At 35.9% G+C, this 16587-nt stretch overlaps 1 protein-coding gene across 3 annotated transcripts in view; it reads left to right on the top strand.

The window, feature by feature from the left end:
- EMB2816 (Small nuclear ribonucleoprotein family protein) overlaps positions 1–16587 on the top strand; it is a 108751-nt gene that overhangs the window by 4252 nt on the left and 87912 nt on the right. For 2 of the 3 annotated variants that reach the window (XM_089826169.1, XM_089826186.1), the window contains exons 2-3: positions 5326–5381; positions 13541–13622. In XM_089826169.1, the coding sequence (XP_089682295.1) occupies positions 5379–5381; positions 13541–13622 (85 nt within the window). In that variant the 5' untranslated portion in view covers positions 5326–5378. Of the gene's footprint in view, positions 1–5316; positions 5382–13540; positions 13623–16587 lie in introns of all 3 variants that reach the window. The other variant, XM_089826178.1, reaches the window with a different exon arrangement.

Here is a 16587-nt window from a genome sequence, read left to right as displayed (position 1 = left end):
ATGTCGTGGATGTATTTTGTTGTTTAAATTCAATTTATAAGGCAAATTTAATGTCAAATTTTCCTGAATTTTTTCTCCTTGTCAAACTTCATTCTAATTTTATTGTTGCCAAAGTTGAACCTTGTGACTTAGGTTTTCCCTATCACTTGCAATGGGTGTCCTTTCGCGAACCATGAAGTCTAAAAATCAGCTACTTGTGGAGTCTTATGCTTTAAAAAGCTTGCATGAAAATGATCATATTTTGTGAGCCCTATCAACAACTACACAGATATTATCCTTACCTGGAGTCATTGGTGTTGATGTTTGGTAGCTTTAGTCGGATAAAACTATATATAATTATATATGAGATATAATAGTTTATTGTTATATGAGAGAAATTAATACAATAATATATATAACTATGATTAAAGTTTCATTATATTAATTATCTAATTAATGAATAGACATGTCCCATGAAGGGACATGTCTCTTCATTGCTTATTCTCAATATATATACATGAAGGGACATGTCATTTCATTGCTTATTCTCATTTTATATATATATATATAAAAGAGGTTGCTGCCATTTGGACAACACATACCAAATATTATGACAATGCTTATTACATTTGCAGCAGATTTTTAGAAAATCAACATGGTATCAAATCCAAATTGTAGATGTAAATTGAATGACAAATTATATAGAAGGGAAATATCATTGGCAGAAGGACTAATCATACAGCGATTGAACCGGAAGTGAGGTTATCAGCACATGGTGCGCAGAAGTCTTGAGCAGAGAAGCACATTTATATGGTTGAGTCCATTGAAAGGACGGTGGAGGAGAGAAAACATTCCGCCTAAAAATCTCACCACTTAAACACAACAAAACATTATTAATTAACATCGATTTACAGACATGCAAGATATTAATTCTATTCACCACATAGGAGGATAGGCATTGATGTTCAGAAAGGCTAGCAAGGAGAAAAGAGAAAAAGAAGAAAAGTAATTGTGTTGGTGGATGCATGGAAATGGATATCGATAATTTTGATTGCTGTGAGAGTTAACTAATTGAATTCAATAGTGTTATGTTGTGTACACTAGAGGGGGAGTTGGCGATCGAGTGCACAGGGACATGGTAATTCTAAACATGGCGAAGGAAGACAAAGGTGTTTGAAGGTGCAGATGGCATATAGATTCCGAGGAGGCCTGTCGCTAATGGCGATAGGGATTACCAAAGTTAAGTGGTTGAAGAACGAGCCTTAGTCATGTTTGAAAGTGTTGTTATTTAGGACATCTGCAAATCTAGTTGCCAAACTGTTAAGGTTGAAAAAGAAATGTGCAAGGGAAATTTCTTCCTTAACATGAGCATGGGCTGGTTCAAGTGATCAATGAAGATTTGGCAAGTCTTTGTAGTCCCAGTGATAGTGGGAGATAATATTCTAAAGATAACATTATCACAAAAGTGCTGCACATTATTCTGAGCATTCTTCCTTGGTTCTATTACTGCATCAAGCCCATTATTACATGGGGCAGAAATTTAATTTTGAAAACCATGTACATTGGGGACGACGTGCAGTTTTGGAACAAACCTAATTTCCAAGGTAGTGTTTAATACATTACATATGCACATTAATCTCGTGACATCAGCAGCTAGCTGTGTAAGGAGAGACTGAAAGAGAGAGGTTACATGACACTTTGGGTGTATAAAGGAATAATCCTTTGTGAAGGATATTTTCTTATATAAAAAGAAACCAGAGATTAATCGATATCAACCATTCAATTAGGTGATCGGGCATGATAAACTCGAAGGTGGAACTTACATAAGTTCCAAGAATAATAATGGGTCCTCGCATCCACTAAGCTTTGAGAAAAGATCAAAACTGAATTGGGACTGTCCATATAATATATTGTAAAGATAAGTAATTTTGTTATGTCCAATATTAATTTTATTTATTTGTGTTCATTTTTGGTGAAATTAATAAGGAAATAATATGTTGGAAATATAGAGTAAAATATATATATATAGAAGATTGAATTTATCTATATATGTTCAAAATATATATTTATCTATATTTTATTAGAATAATATTTATTATTATGTAGAATTTTTCTTATTTCTAATTTTAATACATATTATAAGAACTATGTGCCTTGATCTTTTCCTCTAATAATGTAATCACAGGAAGAGGGGGATTGAGATTCAAAGGGAGCCTAACATTTCATTAGAGGCAACCTTGAAAGAGAGGGAGCAAATAGAGGATATGATTCAGTCAACCTTTAGTGATCTCAATCATATTGATTCAGAGGGAGTAAACCATGTTGTGATGAATTCTTCGGTGATCAATAACCTGTAGGAGTCAAAGAGTACCATGATTCATCAATATACCTTGTGACTATGTGATTTTAATCGGCCTACCCCTTATGTACATCATGAGGAAGTGACAACTTCCAAATGATGTCACTTGTATTTGCAGAAGTTATTGAAAGATGATGATCTTACATTAACTTATTTTTGCTATTATGATGGATATCTTTTGATATCTATGCAGATCATGATAGATTATACTTTGCATGTTGGATGTTTATATGGTAAGCATTATGATAATACATGTGCACATACCTTATAAACATTTTTTAAGAACATGGTGAATGTAATGCAAATTGATGTTCTGGAGGGCCATTACGTAGAGTACTTGGTGAATATCATGCGACTTGATGTTCTCGAAGGGCATTACTCACAGTACTTGGTGAATATCTTTCATCTCAACATTTTGGAAGGCCATTACTCAAAGAGTATTTGGTGAATATCATGTATTTTGGGAGACCAATACTCATGATATGAGATGTTATATCAAACATTTTTGAGTAATTGGTGAATAACATGTATTCTGGGAGACCAATACTCTTGATATCATATGTGATATCGAACTTTTTGAGTACTTGGTGAATATCGAATGTTGATATTCGTGTAGACCAATACTATGATATTAGATGTGATATCAAACCTTATTTGAGTACTTGGTGAATATCATGTGTTGATATTCTGGAAGATCAATACTCTTGATATGAAATGTGATATCAAAATGGTGGATATCTTCTGATCAAAGACATCCTTAAAATTTGCCATTTCTAATATTACCAATGGTGTAATATCTGTCTTGTGCTTATCCTCCCTAGCTAAGAGGGAGTGTTGATGTTTGGTAGCTTCAGTTGGATAAAACTATATATAATTATATATGAGATATCAGTTTATTGTTATATGAGAGAAATTATATATATATATATATGATTAAAGTTTTATTATTAGGCATGTCATGTCACATGAAGGGACATGTCTCTTCATGGCTTATTCTCATTATATATAGAAGAGGTCGCTGCCATTTGGAAAACACATACCAAACATTATGGCAGTGCTTAGTACATTTGCAGTAGATCCTCAGAAAATCAACCGTTGGCAACCTTGTAATGAAATGTTATGAAGATGATTTTGCATTTCTGATTTGGAATGAGTAGATTCTGCAACGAACCAGCTGGCAAAACATGCTTTGTTTTGTTTTTTTGGCATATCACACTCTTTCTAACATGCTGCAACCCATTATTTCTGAGCCATTATGTTGTCTAATTTGCTTATATGGCCTGTAGGAACCTGAATGACTGGCAAGCAAGATGTGTTTGATGACATGCCCTCTGAATTCTTCCCTTTTGTCAGGCCCCACGAAGTTAGGGGCTCTGTGAAATGCAACTTCTATTCATATAAGCTAAAGTAGGGCCTGCTGAATTTAAATTAAATTAAATTCTATTTGCTTTTGGGCCAACCCAGAGATTGAAATAATTAGTAGCAAACAATAAATGAAGAGAGACAGCCCATTTTTTTATAATGCTGGGCTGACCCTTGGTGTCTCACCTTGAGATTTAAAATTAAATAAATCTTTATTTCTTTAATAGGGCTGAGCCCTCTTTATTTCTTTATTTCTTTAATAGGGAGTTCCCAAGGATGCATTCAAAGGGTTTAAAATAATGAAGGGTCATCGCAGTCAAGCATTATATACATCCAAAAGGGTTGCCTACCCGAGGGAAGATATAAGAAGACTTTGTGAAGATTGAAGAAGGAATGGATCAATGAATTTGAAGAATTCAGATTAGATCATCTCTAATATAACTGCATTTTCATACAGTAATCTGGGCTCAGAATTAATTAAAGGGTCCACAGACTTTGATAGGTGTTGGATAGGATGTCTAATGCATAGAACACTTTCTGATTTCTTATCTTGTCTTCCACATGATAGGAAGTAGGAATATTATGCATATAACATATTCCTATTGATACACACACACACACACACATACATATTGCCCATTATGATGTCTATGCATAACAGAGTTGATATGTAAGATTCTTTAATACTTTAAACAACAAACTGTCTCATTATGAAGGATAGGATGTAATACATAATAATGGATGCAAGTAGCACATAAGTTCCATTCATGTAGAGCAACCCTGAATGGGGCCAAGAGGTCGAATGGTAACTGTCATTCCGTGCTCTTGGGCTTGATGAAAAGGAATAAGCTTGAGGTGCCTTATATGTTATTTCCAAGGGACTCATAATGACTATTGTCTCTAAGGGACTCATAAGGATAGGTTATTAGTGAAAGTATTATTGAACCCCACTTGTACATCATGTAAATTACAATGATGATTATAATTCTCTTTATAACACTGCTGGTTATACTTCATCTTTCACAATGATAACTAACCTGGTTGCAGGCTCTAAATCAAGATATAAATTTGGCAATTTACACTCCTAAATATATTCCATACCTTATTTGGGAATTTTAGGGAAAATCACAGTAAAGTCCTAATGGGGAACATTACACCTTCCTCTTTGATTTTGCTAATGATACATCTGATCTTTGTAGAGCATGCGCTCATCAACCTCCTTGAACCTGTTAGTCTAGGGGAACCTTGGAATAGGCTAATGGAAACCCCAAATTTGACTAGGTGCAAGAAGTACAAGAAGTACAAGAAGGGGAATTAAACCAACTCCTGAGGTCTCCAAGCATAGAGAGTGGAATACTTCTAGCAGATATCAGGTCCATCAATTGGAACCACCAACACAATTGATTGTAAAAGACATAATGTTGAATCAAACAGGTCACTGTTGTTTGATGATATGACATTTGTGTCAAGCTATTTAATTATGGTACTTGCTTTCATGTAAGTTTCTTTATTATGTTGTATAAAATTGTATTATAATTTTCTAATTAATATATGGTACTCATTTAAGTTTTAACATTTTAGCACTGTTTAATATGGTTGTTAATAACTGTTTATAGTTTATGCAGGTAGCTGAAAAACAACACCCTTTGGAGTTTCTAGATTACTTAAGCCCTCCAACATGGTGAGATGCTCTTATGGTGTTTTTCATAATTTCATGCAAGACTAAAGAATATTGGCTAACTGGCAATTCTGTTCCAGTACAAGGTGCACTGAATGGATGGAATCATATCTTTTATTTGAATGGAAGGAACACAAGAAAATAATTGCAGTTTGTTTAAAGTTTAAATCAAACAATTGAAGGGAGACAGCAGAATATTTGCATTTTGCCCATCAAACATGTTCACTTCTTGACATTTTTCTTTGTTCATAATTATTTGATTTGTCTTCTTAGTCAGTTGGGTTTTTTGGTATGGATATAAAGGCTAGTGTGGGTGTGCACATGCTTGTCTAGGTTTGTATGCGTATACACATTTCACGTCTGCTGCATATCTGTGGTGTTTTCTTACTTCTAAACCCTCCCAATCCATTACAAAATTCTGCAATTGAATAAGAAGCCTGTATTTTGTCCCTGATTGCCACTGAAAGTATGAAATTTTTAATGTTGGCTTTTCACTTTAGATGGTTTACCGAGGCTGTTGGTTGGGCTATTGAGGTTGTTAGAGGTCAGGCAGATCAACAGAGGTTACAAGATGGCAGGTGACATTTGGGGTTTCTTCTAGACATATTTAAACTGTCTCTCTTCTTCAAGATGCGTGGCTTGTCCCTAGGATAAGGAAGTGTGCCTTTTGGTCATGGTGCTTTCAGTTCTTGTTTATGTGCCTTTGCATAATTTAAAATAAGATGTTAGTGCAAATAAGTTGATTGTACTGTTAGTGGTCATGTTTGGGTTCTTTTTGTATGACTTTTTTCATCACTGTAATCAATGCATAATGAGAGAACATACTTCTTATATATTTACTAACTAAAATATTATATTCTCATGAGTACTGCACTATTGCTAATGTATGGGTTAGGGACTGAAAATTTGCCTCGCATATCTCCCAGTTTCACTTTAAACCGGCTGCCAAACAGCATGATGATCTTGGAAACGTAATGTTTGTTTAACAAATTGATTCCATTATATCCAATAAATGGATTTATTAGGTAAAGAACGGTCATTTTTTTAATGAAATCTGTGTAAATCTTTGGTCTACAGAGTAGACATATTATGGATGCTTATAATTCTAAATTATTTTTCTCAGGTTCACATCAGTTTGTCAGCACTTTCTTGAGTGTAGTCAAATGCTTTAATAGCTATTGTGGGTCCTGTTGTGACCTATTCACACATTGCCCATTTAAAATGGGACCCCCTTCTTGTTTGGTTTGCTTGGTCTTCCTTTTTGGTTTTGGTTTTCTCAGTAGCTTTGTTTTTCACTCTTTTAGCTTCCTGGTGATACAAGTAAGAGGTGATAAAGTTTGGCTAAGATGTGTAATTGTTTTGAAGTCTCTCTCTTTTGCACCCAGGTGGAAGAGGATATTGATCAATTAAAAAATTGTTCAACTGTTAATCCAGAGAACATCGAGAAGTAGTAAAATGACGAAGTCTGATCGAAGTGAAGGGGAGATCTGCAAAAGCAACTAAAGCATGGATTCACGACATAGCCAAGGTTCCAGCACTCATGTCTATTCATGCCCATGAAGCTCTACTCTCCGCAATTTTAAAGCAAATGGCCAAGTTCAAAATTCTCCATTGAGTTACACAAAAAGTAAAGGCAAGGAAAAGCTTGAAGACATGAAAATCTACCTTTACGAGTTAATGCACTAATCAGCACAAATTTGACAAAGGGCAGAATTTACCAATGGGCACGTGTCAATATTCATTAATCAGGGAATTTGTGAGACTGAAAATGATTAGATACATCGAATACCTCTGTTCCTGAAGGACCTCCTGTGACTGTTAATTGAAGCCAGTAAAAGTTGTTTCAGAACTTAAAAATCTCTCTGCAAGCTTGATACGTTCCCCTGAATGCTGCTAAACACAAGGATTAGAGAGGCCTGTGTCCAAAGTGAAAATCCCTCACCAATGAAATATTCAAAGTCTGAGAATCTGTCTGCATGAGCACAATATGGTGAAGTCCCAACAGGAGGTCAAAGAATGTTAGAGAAAACGGTTTGAGGTCATCCAATGAAGAAAAATAGTGCCAGCAAGCACCGGTCTTCTTGTGCACCAAGTAAAACAGAAATAATGTGACAAGGATATGTTCAGAATGTCAAAACTCATCCATGAGGACAGATTCGTGCTCAAGCATCAATGAAAGCAAGGAATGTTAACCAGTCTAATTCTTCCCCATTTGGAGACCATGGTCAAATATGCTACCTATTTGTGAGATTAGAGAAATTTCAAATGAGGAACAAAATCCATTTACCAGGCCCAGATTTAACTTGTTGCATTGTTGAAATCCCCCACTCAATTTGGTGAGCATGCCCATACAACGTTCTGCCCACTAATCACGGGGTTTTGAAATGCTGGAGTCTACTCTGACTTGCATCCAGCCGCACATATCTGTCAATATGAAGGGATGCGATGAAAATAATGGTCCATCACAAGCCTTGAGCAACATTTGAAAATGAATACTCTGCAATCTCAATCACCCATGATTGGCAGGGATGAGCTTCACAAAGTTTGAAGGGTAGATGCAAGTGCAAAATATCCTAGGCGAGGTGTTTGTTCACTTTGACTAAAGTTCACATGCTTTGCAAAACAGTGCTCATTTGCATACACAAATAAATGACAGAGATTAATTAGAATGGCAAAGACGATCCCTCTTCAATGAGCGCAGAGCTCTCTTGATTAAGAAAATGCTGTGAAGAAAATGTTTGCCAAGGGCTCCCTTATGTGCTCCCGAGGCAATTCCAAGTTGATGAAGGAAAGCAGTACAAAGTGAAAGTCCACTGCCTGTCCTAAAATGTGCCCAGCACAATCAAAATGAAGCCAAGGATAGAAATGAAAAGGCAAGTCCGCTGTGATGAATCAAATGTGCTCTGGGAGCGAATGACACATTGGCAATGACTGTTTGAGAGGTAAAGAAATTTGTAAGTGACCTTCAAATGTGCTTTGAGCGCTAATGGTACATTGGCAAGGAGTGTTGAGAGTTAAAGAAATCTGTAACTGACCTTCATATGTGCTCTGGATGCAATTTTGATGTGATTGAGGAAAGAAATGAAGATGAAAAAAAAAAAGTCTGCTGTAGGTGCTAAAATGCACCCAAGGTGAGCTTTCTGTATACTCAAGGAATTGTATTCAAGCAAAGAAGTCCATGGGAGAGGATAAAATGTGCCTAGGGCACTAATAAACTAAGGTTAAAGAATTTTTGTGATGTTTGGAAATCCTCCATTATAGACTATATGCGCCCAATAACCCAAATATTCAAGGGGCAAGGAATAATATAAGGTATGAAAATCCATGATGGGGCTGGATATATGCCGAGGAGCAGAAATAATATTCGTGAATAAGAAAAATGAAGTTCTTCAATGACATTAAAAATGTGCTTGAGGATAAAACGGGGGTGAATATAATTTGTTAAGGATTTTCCTGTACATCGATTTTTTCCAGAATAATTGAAATTTATTTAAATGATGTATGGAGATATATTGGAGCTAAACAAGAGGAATATTTTTTTAGTTCCCCAATGTAAGAGATGTAGTTAATTGGTCAAACATTATAAAAGTTTACGACGATAAATAACTTCAATTGGCAAGACTCTTCAAAAGAGATTGCACATGAGACCATCAATTGGGGCAATAGAATTGATAGAGAAGTATGGAGCATGGTTCATCTAGTTCCACACATTGTCCAACATTAGAGTGTGGGGGTTTTCTTCATTGCGGTATAAATTCTTGAGGGTATCCAATTGTCAAGATGGTCCTGTTGGAGGTCACTAGGCAAAATAGGAAGAGGATGTTGGGACTTTAATTCCTAATCGCCATAGGAGATGAAGTTGAGATGTGTGCTTGGTTACATGTGGTCGAAAAATCGTTAGAGGTGCTATATTACAGATTGATAGATTGACACTTTTCTTTGCAAGGTTGGATTATGATCCCTTAAACAAAATCAGAGTGGGAACGAAATAAAAAAGAGATCGTATTCTATATTGCCACTTAATATGATTAGAGCATGTAAGATCATCTAGGTACTTGACCAAGTGGAAGAGGACATGAATAGGATCCAGTTCAGATATGAAGTGGAAAGGGAAAAACCTATCCAACCATATGATTCGTTTAGGAAAAAAGTACTAGCCATCAATTCATTATCTGCATAAGTCGTGAAATTTAGATATGGTAGGTTGAGCGTCAGACCCATAGACTAAGGGTACCTAAGGATAGCTTAACTTATAATTTAATGGGTGAGACCAAGGCAATGCTCAAGAGTGAGAATCAAAGAGGGAGAGATTTCACTAGAGAGTGCTCAATAAAATAAGGGAAAGATTCGGAAGTACAACCAAGAAGTAGGCCTAGCATTCACATTGAAGAATCCCAACCAAAGAGACAAAGGGTTAGAGACTACTTGATCAACTAGTTGGATTACGAGTTTGTAGGATTGACCCTTTCACTAGAGGAGAGGTAGAAACAAGTTGGAGTATAGAACAAGAAGATCAAATAACCGTACTGGTGCAGGATAGAGAAAGCATGAATGCTTATCATGAGTCTGTCCAAAAGAGATAGAGACAAGATGTTGTTGTCAAGGAAAGCCTTGGGGACATTTTAGAGAAACAAATGATGGAGATAAAAGTTCCTGCAGGAGAGATGGAAATTACTACTACAGAAGTTGAGGTTCCTGAGGCATTGGTAGAAGGCCTTGTCGCTGTGGAAGATATTAATGTAAGAGTAGTACAAAGGCAAGGGCAATTGTCACTCGAGGATCAATATCTTGACGTTCTAGATTGGTTAAGGGAAAGGCTACAAAGAAGTCAAGAGAAACAAATTGACCTGACATTCAAGTTGCAAGAGATGTTGAATCGAGTCAACAAAGCAAAAGACAAAGGCAAGGTCAAGATGTTTGCAAAGATCATTAGAAGGGAATCCAAATCTGGGACTTTATAGTTTGCAGTGACTACAATTGACAAAACAAAGGATCAAATTACTACATATGAATATAATGTGATAGAGTTGAATCTAGGACATGCCTCTCGAGAGCAGGCTATTGAAGAATTTAAGGATTTTGCACAAGCAATGAAGGAAAAGATGAGGAAATTGGAAGGAAAATACCAAAAGCTAAAAAGTGAGAATACCACTTCGTGTGAATATCTAAGTAGTTTATCTCATCTAGTGAGGGAAGAGAACCAAACCTTTGTTCCCCCTACAATTCTTTTAACTGATTCAATGGAAGGTATTGAAAGAATCAAGTTGATTTCTTAGAATGCAAAAGCTTGGCTAGAAGGCATGTAGAAGTAGGCATACAAATTTGCTTAAGCCTTGGTGCAAATTGGTGCAAATTTACAAAAGGGCACTTGCTATCCTCTCTGGAATCGTGGGATGATGAACATATTCATCAGGATGAAGTAATTTGACACCTACAGGTTCAAATGGAGACTCGTAAGGAGATGTTGGTTGACAATGGAGTTGTCAGTGAATGAAAAATGTATGACTTTGCTAGTGGTATAGTGTAGTAATCATGGCAAAGGAAATGTTTGAACATTTCATCAAGGAATCGACTCAATTGGGAAAGACTGTCAGAAATATTTAAGAAGGAATTTCTAACACAATAACAACATTGTTATCACTGGGACTGGCCACGAGTGACATAACTATGGACAATCTAAGAAGCAAATTTGTAATGAACCCAATCTGGCTCACACCAGCAATACTGAAGTACTATGTGTTCCAAATGATTTTAATTCACAGCTCCCTTGTCTTTGTAACACAAAACATTAAAATTGGAAATGTAAGTGAATAACTTCTCAACTGATAATGCCAACCATACCATATATTTGGACTTGAAATTAAAGACTTGTAACTTATTGCTCACTGAATGAAAGTTCACAATGAAAAATACCATAAGTCTGAAATGTTTGATGCAAGATGGTAAGTCACACCAGTACTCATGTTTGAACAATTAGATGCAGTTAATAAATTATCAATTTAATGCTGCACAGGGAGAGTAACTACAATTATTAAATAAGGAACCTGATTTTAATTGCATTGTCCAAAATCGCAGCAACTCATGGGTGCCCCTACTGGCCTGTTACAGCAGCCCTCAATGACCAACCAATGGTGCTGAATTTCTGTCACCTGGCCTGAAGGCAAATACCTGCAACCGACAACAATCACGCCAAGAATGACGTCAGTATTTGCTGTGATTAAAAATTCTTAGTGTTGTCGCAGACAGGCAGTTTGCTAGAGCTTGCTAGTATATATCACTGGCATTGGGGTATGTCGAGACGGGGGGACTAAGGGCCTCAATTTGGGGACAACACGGGGATGGCGATGAGGTGGTTGAGGGGGTAGGGGGTGTTGTATACTATACATGTAGAACTTGAAATGCTAGTTATGAAATGATGTTCCAGTATAACACACCAAATTGAAATACTTGAACATAGCAAAATTGCTACATGAACCACAACTGTCCAACATTCAACATAGTAACATAATAGGTCACCATTAGTAACATTTGAAAATCAAAACTTAAATATAATTTTAAGTACCCATCTTGGCGGTGGCGTGGTTGTGGAATGGTGGAGGCAAGGGTACTCAAGTACTCCAAATACCCAGTGAAGGGATGGGTACTTTGAGGTTTTGGGAGGGAGTGGGAGTCCCCGTGTTTTATTGTATATTTATATATATGTATGTATGTATATATGTGTGTATATAATATGATGTTATGGGAATGGGGAAGGCAAGGGATGGTGGACATTTTTTTGGGGAGGGCAGTCTATAGAGACATTCCTTGGGGACTGCTAGAGGATGACAATATCAATAGATGTATGAGAGATATGGATGAATCAATTAGTGATTGCCTTTAAATACTATATTTTGATATTTTCTTTGTTAAATATGGCGTTTTTATAAATACAACCGTTCATTTTATTCACACAAAGCTGTGTCACATGGGGAGGCGTGCCCACCTCTTAATCTCTTGTCCTCATCTCTTGAGGCATTTTTGAGATGGAGGAATCTCCTTGGCCGCTCTCACAATTGAGAAAATGCAAAAATGTCCTAGAACATGTTCCTAAATTTGGGGATGGCATTTAAGGTGTAGGGGACGCTTGGCCATGCTTGAGGTCACTGGGGATGCTTCACATATCCCTCAAGCATCCCAAGGACAATTAGGCATCCTTTGCAGAAAAGTGATTTTTTCTAATGTGTAAAAAATAATTATCCAGAAGTTTGACAAAACTACTGTTAAATGTATTATCATAGCATCATAACAATGGTATAACATGACGACATTATAACAGTAGCAAAAAACATATCATGGTTAATCCATCTTCATTTCTCATGGGTTAATATAATTTCAAAGGGAAATTAACAATTTAATGCTTCATATTGTGTTGATATGTCTTATTTTATAGGATAATTAAATATTAAATTTATTATCTCAAGCTGAATGGGGTGTTGGAATCTCTTGGACTTGGTGAGTTTTACTTTTAACTACAATATGTTACATAAATTTGTAAATAGTTTATTTCCAATTGTATTACTATATTATATATATTATAGATTGATTAATTTTAAATATTTATTAATTAATATAATAATATTCAACAATAATTATATATTAATATATAAAATATTAGCGTATTTATATCCCATGTTACAGAGTAATTTGATTATAATAATTAGTGAATGTTTACTTCCCTTCCATCTTAAAACTGTTTCTTTAAGTATGCACCAGGTTTAAAATATAACATTATATTGAGTTTCTTGTAGTCTTTGTGTTTTGTAGCTCTACCTGGATACAGTTGACATTGCTCCTGACTTTGATCTGACAGCTTTCCTTTGCTTCTATAAGTTTTCTGCCTTGTAAATGTTTTTATCTTTTACGATTCTGGAATTGTAAAAGTTTATACATGGTTGCAACTGCCAGTAATAATTGTACAGTTCTATTTATAATGAAGAAGAAATTAGGTCACCTCTCTAAACTGGCTACAATTAGATTTGACAGTTTATTGCATTTGCTAATAGAATTAAAATATCGTTTACATCTGATGTATGTCTAAAAGTTGTACTTAAACTGAACTAAGGTTATATTCATATTTATATATTGGTAGCTGAGGCTAGGGAATTTTCGCTTGTGGATTTTAGTCAGGTCGGAAGGAAACTGTGCTGGATTTGGCAAAGTTTATTGACAAAGGAGTTCAAGTAAAGCTCAGTGGTGGCAGGCAAGGTATACTATCTTTTACTATCTTCTCTATATCTCTAATGTTGTATTCACGACAATGGAACAAGGGGATGTAGTCTTAGACTGGTAACGCTTCAATTTACAATTGCATGTTATTTTCTCAAATTTTGTTAGCAGATGGTATTTAATCAGGAAGTTTCTTGTTTATGGATGGAATCACCTGCTTGTGGTAATTTATGCTGTTTTGTTTAGTAGAAAATAATAATAAAATATAGTTATGTCATTATACTATCTTGAAGTTATCAGAAACGAAAAATGGAATCAGAAACAAATATTTATATGGAAACGAGTCATTGAAAAAATCTGACATTTGGGGTCATGTTTTAGCTATTTGGAGTGGAGCTGAGACATTTGAGTGTGAAATCGTTATTTGATCAATATATAGAGGCGTGGAAAGGATTAGTGCAGACTCAGTAAGGCAAGAATGGTGAGTTTGCAGGTTATAGATGGATAATTCTCTGTTAGCCCCCATTGAATTATAGTTGCCTTGGTGAATGTTTGATTGCTCTTGCAAACACATTATTGTAAAAGTGGTGAATATGTCTAATGGTGGACGATAAATGGAAATTGAAGCATTATGGTGGTTGAACCTCTACCATGGTGCCTGACTTTTCAACTTATTCTGTTTTGGTGGTTGCTGGAAGCATGACTGCAAAACTTGGACCTTGCAACTTAGATTTGACATGAACTCAGGGTTGGTAAAATGCAGCAAAAACTAAAAACTAAAAACATGCACACAAAAAAGAAGCAACTAATGCATTTAGAGAGCACATAATTGTACTTTGATTGTAAAATTGTCATAATTCACAGATTACATATAGTACAACTCTGAAGTCAATAAATTATTTAGTTCAATAAGTCCTAAAAAGACTACAACCCTCAACTCCAAATGAAGAACTCTCACATCCCCTAAGGTTAAGGAAACCATTATAATTACGCTGTATGGTGAGCTTTAGGGCCAAATTAACGTCTGAAATCCACTATCTAATCCGATCTGTATCAGATCTTCATCTCAGCTCTAATTCCAACTCCAAACACAGTTATTCCTCTGTGTTATGACGTCAGCCCTGCCTGGGACACTACAGCTGAGCTGGGCAATGAAGATATAACTCAAAATGCTTACTAATTCTCAGATCTGCAATTAAGATGAACAATATTGGTTTCTTCCCCCTCTGATCTGGAATTACACTTCCGATAATGCTCAATTGAATACCTTGGATAGATCCTCCTTAATTGTAAACTAGGTTTTCGTCAAAGAATCTGGCTTTCTGCTGCAACTGCTCCAGCTCTCCGATTTCGAAAATGCTCATGAAAACTAATAACTTGAATGAATGAAAATGAAGCCCAAAATTTCTTTTTATTACTTTTCTCCTTCCAAATGGTTCAAACCCTGATTAGGGCTTCTCACCATTTTTTTAAGAAAAATTAAAAAAAAAAAGCTCCTCATAAAATCAACCAGAACGCCTTATTTCTCATTATTATAAGTGGTCCATTCTAAAAGCCACTTTGTAACCATCAACTCTTAGATAACGTGCCATGGCCATACTTTATTTTATTTTAATGTAAAGTGATTTTAGAAGATCACTCTTAACATTATTTATTCAATCTAACTCGGGAAATAATTAAATATTTGCCAATTTATTCGTAAAATGCTAATCTAGACTTAGAATTGGGATTTGTCTAAAGCACTCTGATTACGATGTTGCTTGAGTCCTACAGGCCAACTGGCAGTTTGTTCTCAAAATAAGGAATCCGCCCTAAAAGTAGGAGACTGTCTCCAATCAACTGAAACTGTTCAAAAGGGATCCTGCTCTGCTCCAAGGTCTTCTGGGTGGTCAACCAGTCAAATTGCCAGACCTCCCTAAAAAATAGGACCCCCCTCTAAATTTAGGAGATGGTCTCAAATCATCCGGAATGGTCCATAAACACCACAAAACGAGCTCTTAGCCATTCCCTAGAAAATAGGGACCCTCCTAAAAGTTAGGAACTGGCATCTAAATGTTGAACGACTCACAAAGCTCCGTGACCCTCTGATGGAGTCCCCTATCTGTTGGCCTATGGGAACTTGAATGATAGGTCAACCTCTGTTCATTTGCCTGTGACCTAGGAAGGGGATAATATAGGAGGAATGAAAAGAGAATGTCGTGCTCAAGTTCTAAATGTCACAGTTGTTGCGAGTTTTTTACCTTTTAAAAAATGATACAGTTTGTTAGTTTAGAAAAAGCTCAAATGCGCGACAAAGAGGAAGAATAAAGAGGGAAATGATGAAGTTCAATATGTCACACTTTTCAAAGGTTCATGGACTTGTGGAAAGTGTGATGTAGTTCTTAAGTTTGTGAAAATTCTGAAATTGTGAAAAAGAGAAAGTAGAGAGAGAAAAAAGGGAGAATAGTGAAGAGGTTTTCCATGTCACTAAGTTTGCGTTTTTACAAATTCTACAAAAGTGCTACAAAGGAAGGATAAGTTTAGTGTGTTGCAAATCTTTCATGAAGTGTGATGAATTCTACTGACAAGTTTCGTGAAGTCATCAAAAGTGGGACATAGCTGAAGAATGATGGAGAGGTGGAGGAAAAGACAGAAAGCAAAGTGTAAAAGTGATTATGTTTCTGGTGTCGACAAGTTCATGGCTTTGTAAACTTGAAAAACGTGTGGCAAGGTTTGTAAAAGGTCAAAATCTCTGACATGTGAGAAAGGGGGAGAGTGTAGTGTGAGTTTTAGATGTAGAAAAAGGGGGCAAAAGGAAGTTTAATGTGCCATTTTGCCCCTTGTGCACCCCATCTACCTCATGAACTCCATTAATGCACTAAATAGATACCCATCTACTAGGGTGCCGTTACTATTGTTAGATATTTAAATCTTTCAATTACTAGGTCATCCTTGTGCAATTGAGGCATTGCATTTTGGGCTGGATTCATCTACTGCCATATATGTTTCAAGATGCAACAGTGCC

Source organism: Cupressus sempervirens, chromosome 1 (genome assembly GCF_028749045.1).
Source record: "Cupressus sempervirens isolate cs-2001-9-10 chromosome 1, ASM2874904v1, whole genome shotgun sequence".
NCBI lineage: Eukaryota > Viridiplantae > Streptophyta > Pinopsida > Cupressales > Cupressaceae > Cupressus > Cupressus sempervirens.
Note: the sequence above shows the minus strand (reverse complement) of the source record. Positions and strands in the feature narration are given on the sequence as shown.